The sequence below is a fragment of the Oncorhynchus keta genome, chromosome 24 (assembly GCF_023373465.1).
Source record: "Oncorhynchus keta strain PuntledgeMale-10-30-2019 chromosome 24, Oket_V2, whole genome shotgun sequence".
NCBI classification, from domain to species: Eukaryota; Metazoa; Chordata; class Actinopteri; order Salmoniformes; family Salmonidae; genus Oncorhynchus; species Oncorhynchus keta.
This window is the reverse complement of record NC_068444.1, coordinates 18,729,935-18,742,540: the sequence shown is the minus strand read 5'-3', so window position 1 is coordinate 18,742,540 and position 12,606 is coordinate 18,729,935. Positions and strand designations below refer to the sequence as shown.

The 12,606-nt window shown below is 46.9% G+C and overlaps 1 protein-coding gene across 2 annotated transcripts in view; it reads left to right on the top strand.

The window, feature by feature from the left end:
* Positions 1-12,606, top strand: part of LOC118378838 (zinc finger matrin-type protein 4-like) — a 146,313-nt gene that overhangs the window by 83,663 nt on the left and 50,044 nt on the right. For both annotated transcript variants that reach the window (XM_052477919.1, XM_052477918.1), the window contains exon 3: positions 344-436. In XM_052477919.1, the coding sequence (XP_052333879.1) occupies positions 344-436 (93 nt within the window). The remainder of the gene's footprint in view (positions 1-343; positions 437-12,606) is intronic.

Below are 12,606 nucleotides of genomic sequence, written 5' to 3'. Positions count from 1 at the left end.
AAATCACACACACACATACAGCTATACTGACAGTATAAATCACACACACACATACAGCTATGCTGACAGTATAAATCACACACACACATACAGCTATACTGACAGTATAAATCACACACACACATACAGCTATACTGACAGTATAAATCACACACACACATACAGCTATACTGATAGTATAAAACACACACACACACACACACACACACACACACACACACACACACACACACACACACACACACACACACACACACACACACACACACACACACACACACACACACACACACACACACCGACACACACAAAAATAAATCCTCTCTCTCTCTCTCTCTCTCAGAGTAAGAAACATGCCAATAAGGTCCGTCTCTTCTACATGTTACACCCAGAAGACGGAGGCCCACCATCCAAGAGACTGAGACCAGACAACCCTGTATGTACACACACACCGAATCACACGCACACATACACCCTGAATCACACACACAACACCGAATCTCACACACACACCGAATCTCACACACACACACACCAAATCACACACACGCACATACACACACACACACACACTGAATCACACACACACACCGAATCACACACACACCAAATCGCAACGCACGCACGCACACACACACACACACACACACACACACACACACACACACACACACACACACACACACACACACACACACACACACACACACACACACACACACACACACACACACTGAATCACACGCACACACACACATACACATACACACTGAATCACACGCACACACACACATACACATACACACTGAATCACACACATATATATATATATCAGGCTGATCATTAGACATATAGTTAGATTTCGTACGTTTGATATCGATACACAGCACCAGTCAAAAGTTTAGACACACCATTTCATTCAAGGGTTTTTCTTTATTTTACTGTTTTCTACATTGTAGAATAATAGTGAAGACGTCAACTATGAAATAACACATATGGAATATATTTTTATATCAAAGATTCTTCAAAGTAGCCAACCTTCGCCTTGATAGCATCTGTTTAGAGGGGAAGTACGCTGCTCAGACTGCTGCTCCTGTTCACAAGGCTCTAGCAAGCCGGGAGAATACTTGATGATGCTTGATGGAAACAGTATGTTGTTTTTCATTATTTTGATTCATGCCTTCCCCAATCCATAGCCCTAACCTTAACCACTCAGAATGAATACCTAAACTTAACCCTTTGAGCTGTTTTAACCTTGGAACCGCATGGAATTAATGCCTACAAAAATAGATTTCAAATTTCTATCTTGTTGACACCTACATACACACACACACACTGAATCACACACACACACTGAATCACACACACACACTGAATCACACACACACACTGAATCACACACACACACTGAATCACACACACGCACACCAACACACACGCAATACACACACACGCACACCAACACACACGCAATACACACACACGCACACCAACACACACGCACACCAACACACACGCACACCAACACACACGCACACCAACACACACGCACACACCAACAACACACACGCACACCAACACACACGCACACCAACACACACGCACACCAACACACACGCACACCAACACACACGCACACCAACACACACGCACACCAACACACACGCACACCAACACACACGCACACCAACACACACGCACACCAACACACACGCACACCAACACACACGCACACCAACACACACGCACACCAACACACACGCACACCAACACACACGCACACCAACACACACGCACACCAACACACACGCACACCAACACGCACACGCACACCAACACACACGCACACCAACACACACACACAACCAACACACCAACGCACACGCAACAACACACGCACACCAACACACACGCACACCAACACACAACACACACGCACGCACACCAACACACACGCACACCAACACACATGCACGCAACACGCACGCACACCAACACACACGCACACACACACATGCACGCACACACGCACGCACACCACACAACACACGCAATACACACACATGCACGCACACAACGCACGCACACCAACACACACGCACACCAACACACATGCACGCACACACGCACGCACACACAACACACACGCACATACACACACACGCACGCACACACGCACGCACACCAACACACACGCAATACACACACATGCACGCACACACGCACGCACACCAACACACACGCAATACACACACATGCACGCACACACGCACGCACACCAACACACACGCAATACACACACATGCACGCACACACGCACGCACACCAACACACACGCAATACACACACATGCACGCACACACGCACGCACACCAACACACACGCAATACACACACATGCACGCACACACGCACGCACACACACACGCACACCAACACACACACGCACGCATACACACACATGCACGCACACACGCACGCACACACACACGCACACACACGCAATACGCACACACCACGCACACACATGCACGCACACCAACACACACGCAATACACACACACACGCACGCACACAACACACACGCACACCAACACACGCACGCACACCAACACACACACATGCACGCACACACGCACGCACACCAACACACACGCAATACACACACATGCACGCACACACGCACGCACACCAACACACACGCAATACACACACATGCACGCACACACGCACGCACACCAACACACACGCAATACACACACATGCACGCACACACGCACGCACACCAACACACACGCAATACACACACATGCACGCACACACGCACGCACACCAACACACACGCAATACACACACATGCACGCACACACGCACGCACACCAACACACACGCAATACACACACATGCACGCACACACGCACGCACACACAACACACGCACGCACACACGCACGCACAACACACGCAATACACACACATGCACGCACACACGCACGCACACCAACACACACGCAATACACACATGCACGCACACACGCACGCACACCAACACACACGCAATACACACATGCACGCACACACGCACGCACACCAACACACACGCAATACACACACATGCACGCACACACGCACGCACACCAACACACACGCAATACACACACATGCACGCACACACGCACGCACACCAACACACGCACGCAATACACACACATGCACGCACACACGCACGCACACCAACACACACGCAATACACACACGCATGCACGCACACACGCGCACGCACACACAACACACACGCAATACACACACATGCACGCACACACGCACGCACACCAACACACACGCAACACACACACATGCACGCACACACGCACGCACACACAACACACACGCAATACACACACATGCACGCACACACGCACGCACACCAACACACACACATGCAATACACACACATGCACGCACACACGCACGCACACCAACACACACGCAATACACACACATGCACACACGCACGCACGCACACCACCACACACACGCAATACACACACATGCATGCACACACACACACACGCACATCAACACACACGCACACACACATGCACGCACGCACACCAACACACACGCACACCAACACACACGCACACACACACACCTGCGCACACACGCATGCGCACACACACACACACAGTCTGAGTGGCATTACCAGTGTCTCCTACCAGCAGATCTCTAGACAGATAATAGGCAACAACAACATTAGTCCCCCGAGATGATTCAACTTTGTCTCAAAACAATAGGGACACTTATTGTAAACATGTAAACAGTTTAATATTTCATTTCTTTACCCTGCTCTCTTTCTCTCCTAGTTTCCCTCTCATTTCATTTCATTTCTTTACCCTGCTCTCTTTCTCTCCTAGTTTCCCTCTCATTTCATTTCATTTCTTTACCCTGCTCTCTTTCTCTCCTAGTTTCCCTCTCATTTCATTTCATTTCTTTACCCTGCTCTTTTCTCTCATAGTTTCCCTCTCATTTCATTTAATTTCTTTACTCTGCTCTCTTTCTCTCATAGTTTCCCTCTCATTTCATTTAATTTCTTTACCCTGCTCTCTTTCTCTCATAGTTTCCCACTCATTTCATTTCATTTCTTTACCCTGCTCTCTTTCTCTCATAGTTTCCCTCTCATTTCATTTAATTTCTTTACCCTGCTCTCTTTCTCTCCCAACAGTTTCCCTCTCATTTCATTTCATTTCTTTACCCTGCTCTCTTTCTCTCATAGTTTCCCTCTCATTTCATTTCATTTCTTTACCCTGCTCTCTTTCTCTCCTAGTTTCCCTCTCATTTCATTTAATTTCTTTACCCATTAGTCCCCCGAGATGATTCTCTTTCTCTCAAAACAATAGTTTCCCTGTAAACATTTCATTTCATTTCTTTACCCTGCTCTCTTTCTCTCCTAGTTTCCCTCTCATTTCATTTCATTTCTTTACCCTGCTCTCTTTCTCTCCTAGTTTCCCTCTCATTTCATTTCATTTCTTTACCCTGCTCTCTTTCTCTCCTAGTTTCCCTCTCATTTCATTTCATTTCTTTACCCTGCTCTCTTTCTCTCCTAGTTTCCCTCTCATTTCATTTCATTTCTTTACCCTGCTCTCTTTCTCTCCTAGTTTCCCTCTCATTTCATTTCATTTTTTTCCTCATCTGTCCTCTCTTCTCTCCTGCTCACAAGTAGCTCATTGGGGAAATGGTTGGGGGGTGAGTGTGTCTCTGTGTGTGTGTCTGTGTTCGTCTGTGTGTCTGTGTGTGCGTGTGTGTGTGTGTGTGTGTCCGTGTCTGTCTGTGTGTGTGTCTGTGTGTGTGTGTGTGTGTGTGTGTGTGTGTGTGTGTGTGTGTGTGTGTGTGTCTGTGTGTGTGTCTGTCTGTCTATGTGTGTGTGTGTGTGTGTGTGTCTGTCTCTGTCTTTGTGTGTCTGTCTGTCTGCTAGTGTGTGTCTGTCTGTGTGTGTGTCTGTCTGTGTGTGTGTCTGTCTGTGTGTGTCTGTCTGTGTGTGTCTGTCTCTGTGTGTCTGTATCTGTGTGTGTGTGTTTGGGGACTGCTCCATTTACTAGACTGTCCTCAATGACACAGACACACCTTGAGGACACAGCTGGTGGAAACTTAGAGCTGATCAAACTAACTCTGTGCCAGAGGAGAGGACAACATGGAGGTCCTCCAGGCATGTGTGAGGGCATATATATATATATATATATATATATATATATATAATGTGTGTGTGAGAGAGAGAGAGAGAATATCCTCAGGTTTTTCCCCTTCAACCCGTCCATTAATCCCACACACACACACTTATTCAGCTCAATAAGTGAAGTGAACGGAAGTAGTACTCCTAGAGCTTCCTGGTGACTCATATACTCCTGGCTAATGCTACACAGGAGTGCTGTCACTGACACGGTGGTCCAAAATCTGTCTTCATTTATTTAATTCAACTGTATACTCTGTACCTTTCATACCGTATACTATTTAGAACGTGCTGTTTAGTAAAAAATGAATGCAGTAACAACAACTGTCAGCCTACTGGGCTCATGCTACTGGGCTCATGCTACTGGGCTCATGCTACTGGGCTCATGCTACTGGGCTCATGCTACTGGGCTCATGCTACTGGGCTCATGCTACTGAGAATGCCTCATCTATTCAGCAGTAATATTGATTCCCACCATTCCTTCATTTTGGTAAAGTGGTTCCCCTCAACTGATTATCAGCTGTTGTCAGACACACATGGGTCTGGAAATACGATTCTCTTCTTCAACAGTGTGCAGGGAATTATACTAGGATAAAATGCTGAAATTAGTATGACATCCTGGCATTTAAAGCATACTGAAATTTCACATAGTATAAAACGTACCCTGAATTACTACTGTTTAGCACGCAAGTACATATATTCGGACACGGCCACTGTGAAAGCTGCGCCCAGTGGATAGTGCTTCACAGGAGTGGTGGCTCACACATACACACACAAACCGCAAGAGCTGGCTTACACTTCATCAGTAATGATGTCGAACACTCAGGGTGTACACACACTTCACATGCTTTACGTCAGTGATGATGTTACCAGAAGCATCACTGGAAACTTGAATGAAAAATAAATGATGCACATTAGGTGCCTTCATCCTCTTTGCAGTCTATAGACCTCTTGAATGGTACCTCATGTCGGTGTCTTTCCTTCTTTCTTTCTCTTTGTCTTTCTTTCTTTCTGTCTTTCTTTTTCTTTCTGTCTTTGTCTTTCTTTCTTTCTTTCTCTCTGTCTTTGTCTTTTCTCTTTCTTTCTTTCTTTCTCTCTTTGTCTTTCTTTTTCTGTCTTTTTGTCTTTGTCTTTCTTTCTTTCTTTCTCTCTTCTGTCTTTCTTTCTTTCTTTCTTTCTTTCTGTCTTTGTCTTTCTTTCTTTTTTCTTTCTTTCTTTCTTTCTTTCTCTCTGTCTTTCTTTCTTTCTCTCTTTGTCTTTCTTTCTGTCTTTTTTCTTTCTTTCTTTCTGTCTTTGTCTTTCTTTCTTTCTCTCTGTCTTTCTTTCTTTCTCTCTGTCTTTCTTTCTGTCTTTTCTTTCTCTCTTTGTCTTTCTTTCATTCTCTGTCTTTCTTTCTCTCTTTTTCTTTCTTTCTTTGTCTCTTTTTTTCTGTCTCATTTTTCTCAATTTTTTTCTCTCTTTCTTTCTTTCTTTCTCTCTCTCTCTTTCTCTCTTTCTTTCTTTCTTTCTTTCTTTCTTTCTTTCTTTCTTTCTTTCTTTCTTTCTTTCTTTCTTTCTTTCTTTCTTTCTTTCTTTCTTTTCTACTGTCTCTCTCTCTCTGTGTGTCTGTGTAAAGTCTGTAAAAAGTAGGTCAGAAAGGTGCTCTCCGATGAATGAAAACAGTTTATCCATCTTCCTCACCCTGTCTTTCGCTCCTCCTCTCACTCCCTCTTTCACTCCCTCTCCAGCGGTGTCTACCTGAGTGAGTGAGTGAGTGAGTGAGTGAGTGAGTGAGTGAGTGAGTGAGTGAGTGACTGAGTGAGTGAGTGAGTGAGTGAGTGAGTGAGTGAGTGAGTGAGTGAGTGAGTGAGTGAGAGGAACAGAAAGGAAGAGAACCCTGAAGTGTATTTTTCTGCCTTACATCTATTACATTTACATTTAAGTCATTTAGCAGACGCTCTTATCCAGAGCGACTTACAAATTGGTGCATACACCTTATGACATCCAGTGGAACAGCCACTTTACAATAGTGCATCTAAATCCTTTTAGGGGGGGTGAGAAGGATTACTTACCCTATCCTAGGTATTCCTTGAAGAGGTGGGGTTTCAGGTGTCTCCGGAAGGTGGTGATTGACTCCGCTGTCCTGGCGTCATGAGGGAGTTTGTTCCACCATTGGGGGGCCAGAGCAGCGAACAGTTTTGACTGGGCTGAGCGGGAACTGTACTTCCTCAGTGGTAGGGAGGCGAGCAGGCCAGAGGTGGATGAACGCAGTGCCCTTGTTTGGGTGTAGGGCCTGATCAGAGCCTGGAGGTACTGAGGTGCCGTTCCCCTCACAGCTCCGTAGGCAAGCACCATGGTCTTGTAGCGGATGCGAGCTTCAACTGGAAGCCAGTGGAGAGAGCGGAGGAGCGGGGTGACGTGAGAGAACTTGGGAAGGTTGAACACCAGACGGGCTGCGGCGTTCTGGATGAGTTGTAGGGGTTTAATGGCACAGGCAGGGAGCCCAGCCAACAGCGAGTTGCAGTAATCAAGACGGGAGATGACAAGTGCCTGGATTAGGACCTGCGCCGCTTCCTGTGTGAGGCAGGGTCGTACTCTGCGGATGTTGTAGAGCATGAACCTACAGGAACGGGACACCGCCTTGATGTTAGTTGAGAACGACAGGGTGTTGTCCAGGATCACGCCAAGGTTCTTAGCGCTCTGGGAGGAGGACACAATGGAGTTGTCAACCGTGATGGCGAGATCATGGAACGGGCAGTCCTTCCCCGGGAGGAAGAGGAGCTCCGTCTTGCTGAGGTTCAGCTTGAGGTGGTGATCCGTCATCCACACTGATATGTCTGCCAGACATGCAGAGATGCGATTCGCCACCTGGTCATCAGAAGGGGGAAAGGAGAAGATTAATTGTGTGTCGTCTGCATAGCAATGATAGGAGAGACCATGTGAGGTTATGACAGAGCCAAGTGACTTGGTGTATAGCGAGAATAAGAGAGGGCCTAGAACAGAGCCCTGGGGGACACCAGTGGTGAGAGCGCGTGGTGAGGAGACAGATTCTCGCCACGCCACCTGGTAGGAGCGACCTGTCAGGTAGGACGCAATCCAAGCGTGGGCCGCGCCGGAGATGCCCAACTCGGAGAGGGTGGAGAGGAGGATCTGATGGTTCACAGTATCGAAGGCAGCCGATAGGTCTAGAAGGATGAGAGCAGAGGAGAGAGAGTTAGCTTTAGCAGTGCGGAGCGCCTCAATGATGCAGAGAAGAGCAGTCTCAGTTGAATGACTAGTCTTGAAACCTGACTGATTTGGATCAAGAAGGTCATTCTGAGAGAGATAGCGGTAGAGCTGGCCAAGGACGGCACGCTCAAGAGTTTTGGAGAGAAAAGAGAGAAGGGATACTGGTCTGTAGTTGTTGACATCGGAGGGATCGAGTGTAGGTTTTTTCAGAAGGGGTGCAACTCTCGCTCTCTTGAAGACGGAAGGGACGTAGCCAGCGGTCAGGGATGAGTTGATGAGCGAGGTGAGGTAAGGGAGAAGGTCTCCGGAAATGGTCTGGAGAAGAGAGGAGGGGATAGGGTCAAGCGGGCAGGTTGTTGGGCGGCCGGCCGTCACAAGACGCGAGATTTCATCTGGAGAGAGAGGGGAGAAAGAGGTCAGAGCATAGGGTAGGGCAGTGTGAGCAGAACCAGCGGTGTCGTTTGACTTAGCAAACGAGGATCGGATGTCGTCGACCTTCTTTTCAAAATGGTTGACGAAGTCATCTGCAGAGAGGGAGGAGGGGGGGGGGGGAGGAGGATTCAGGAGGGAGGAGAAGGTGGCAAAGAGCTTCCTAGGGTTAGAGGCAGATGCTTGGAATTTAGAATGGTAGAAAGTGGCTTTAGCAGCAGAGACAGAGGAGGAAAATGTAGAGAGGAGGGAGTGAAAGGATGCCAGGTCCGCAGGGAGGCGAGTTTTCCTCCATTTCCGCTCGGCTGCCCGGAGCCCTGTTCTGTGAGCTCGCAATGAGTCGTCGAGCCACGGAGCAGGAGGGGAGGACCGAGCCGGCCTGGAGGATAGGGGACATAGAGAGTCAAAGGATGCAGAAAGGGAGGAGAGGAGGGTTGAGGAGGCAGAATCAGGAGATAGGTTGGAGAAGGTTTGGGCAGAGGGAAGAGATGATAGGATGGAAGAGGAGAGAGTAGCGGGGAGAGAGAGCGAAGGTTGGGACGGCGCGATACCATTCGAGTAGGGGCAGTGTGGGAAGTGTTGGATGAGAGCGAGAGGGAAAAGGATACAAGGTAGTGGTCGGAGACTTGGAGGGGAGTTGCAATGAGGTTAGTGGAAGAACAGCATCTAGTAAAGATGAGGTCAAGCGTATTGCCTGCCTTGTGAGTAGGGGGAAGGTGAGAGGGTGAGGTCAAAAGAGGAGAGGAGTGGAAAGAAGGAGGCAGAGAGGAATGAGTCAAAGGTAGACGTGGGGAGGTTAAAGTCGCCCAGAACTGTGAGAGGTGAGCCGTCCTCAGGAAAGGAGCTTATCAAGGCATCAAGCTCATTGATGAACTCTCCAAGGGAACCTGGAGGGCGATAAATGATAAGGATGTTAAGCTTGAAAGGGCTGGTAACTGTGACAGCATGGAATTCAAAGGAGGCGATAGACAGATGGGTAAGGGGAGAAAGAGAGAAAGACCACTTGGGAGAGATGAGGATCCCGGTGCCACCACCCCGCTGACCAGAAGCTCTCGGGGTGTGCGAGAACACGTGGGCGGACGAGGAGAGAGCAGTAGGAGTAGCAGTGTTATCTGTGGTGATCCATGTTTCCGTCAGTGCCAAGAAGTCGAGGGACTGGAGGGAGGCATAGGCTGAGATGAACTCTGCCTTGTTGGCCGCAGATCGGCAGTTCCAGAGGCTACCGGAGACCTGGAACTCCACGTGGGTCATACGCGCTGGGACCACCAGATTAGGTGGCCGCGCCACGCGGTGTGGAGCGTTTGTGTGGTCTGTGCAGAGAGGAGAGAACAGGGATAGACAGACACATAGTTGACAGGCTACAGAAGAGGCTACGCTAATGCAAGGAGATTGGAATGACAAGTGGACTACACGTCTCGAATGTTCAGAAAGTTAAGCTTACGTAGCAAGAATCTTATTGACTAAAATGATTAAAATGATACAGTACTGCTGAAGTAGGCTAGCTGGCAGTGGCTGCGTTGTTGACACTACACTAATCAAGTCGTTCCGTTGAGTGTAATAGTTTCTACAGTGCTACTATTCGGGGCTAGCTGGCTAGCTAGCAGTGTTGATTACGTTACGTTGCGTTAAAAGAACGACAATAGCTGGCTAGCTAACCTAGAAAATCGCTCTAGACTACACAATTATCTTTGATACAAAGACGGCTATGTAGCTAGCTATGTAGCTAGCTACGATCAAGCAAATCAAACCGTTGTGCTGTAATGAAATGAAATGAAAATGTGATACTACCTGTGGAGCGAAGCGGAATGCGACCGGGTTGTTGAGTGCAGAAGTTATATTCGGTAGACGTTGGCTAGCTGTTAGCTGTTAGCTAGCTAGCAGTGTCTCCTACGTTAAGGACGACAAATAGCTGGCTAGCTGTTAGCTGTTAGCTAGCTAGCAGTGTCTCCTACGTTAAGGACGACAAATAGCTGGCTAGCTGTTAGCTGTTAGCTAGCTAGCAGTGTCTCCTACGTTAGGACGACAAATAGCTGGCTAGCTGTTAGCTGTTAGCTAGCTAGCAGTGTCTCCTACGTTAAGGACGACAAATAGCTGGCTAGCTAAACTCGGTAAATTAAGATAATCACTCTAAGACTACACACTCTATAAACTACACAATTATCTTGGTTACGAAGACAGCAAAGACAACTATGTAGCTAGCTAACACTACACCAATCAAGTCGTTGAGTGTAATAGTTTCTACAGTGGTGCTATACGGTAGACGTTAGCTATGTGGCTAACTGCTGGGCAGTAGACTACGTTAGGACGACGAAATACGATAATTACGCAATTATCTTTGATACAAAGACGGCTATGTAGCTAGCTAAGAAGAAATTGCTAAGATTAGACAAATCAACCGTTGTACTATAATGAAACTATAATGTACTATAATGAAATGTAATGAAAAGTAATACTACCTGCGGACCGAAGTGCGAATGCGACCGCTCGCTCCAACCCGGAAGTTCAAGCTATCTATATTTGTTCTTTCTCTCAATCCATTTTTTGTATATCTTTGTAAAATGTAGTATACTGTAGAATACTATAGTACACACTGTAGTATCCCTCAATCATGTGTAGTACTTAGTATAGTGTTTTGTAGTATATTGTAGAATATTATAGTATATATTACAGTATTTGGCACAAAACACACTGTAGTAAGTACTACAGAAATGTCAGCAAAAACACTACAGTCCACAAAAAACATTATTATTTTTACTATAGTAAATATTACAGTATTTATTTGCATATACCCTGCCCATTCTCCTCCCCCATATCCCACTTTTTGCGTCCCGTAAGTGAGAAACCTACAGTACGGAACATATATTGTGTTCCCTAAGGTTATAACAGCTAATCGACGGGAGATAGCGGTGAGGGTGGGAGAAGCCACATCATTCAGCTCCACCCTCAATCCTCTACTGTTTTTAATGTACGTCTGTGATATTTATTACCCAAGAGAGGGACAAGTGGTCCAGTTCAGAGACAATCTCCGTTATTGGGCCTCCTCTAAAAACATTGCCCGTGCTGGTAAAAAGCTACAGAAGAGCAGAACAGAGCTGGAGAACTGGGCCAACGTGTGGTGGGTCAAGGTCAACCCCCTGAAGACCTAGTGCGAGGGAAGGAAGAACCTGAACCACCTGAGGGTACTCTACAGAAGAAAAGGAGGTGCCTCCCCAGGAACAGCCATCAGAGTGTATCAGTGTACAGCTATTTGAATATGCTACGCCAGCCTGGTGTACCTTGGGGAGGTCTCATGTCAGAAAACATTCAAAACCATCAAGATGTCATACAGACTCCCCACGTACACAAAAACACACTAGGCACTGCAATAGAAGCTGCCATTTTAACAAATGACAATTTTACTGCACTTTTTTCCAGAGCTTAATGGAACACAAACAACATCAACAATAACTACAACCATTAATCCTCTTTTCAAAAATCAAAAACCACCACTCCCCTCCCAATATCCTAAAAAACAGGTTTACTTTCCCTACTTTCTATTTTTAATAAAGTTATTTACCCCTTCCCCCAACCCAATTCCCCTTACCCTAAATCAGGTTCATATCCTTTACCCAACCCTTCCCTTTAAACCTTTACCCTAAATCAGGTTCATATCCTTTACCCAACCCTTCCCTTTAAACCTTTACCCTAAATCAGGTTCATATCCTTTACCCAACCCTTCCCTTTAAACCTTTACCCTAAATCAGGT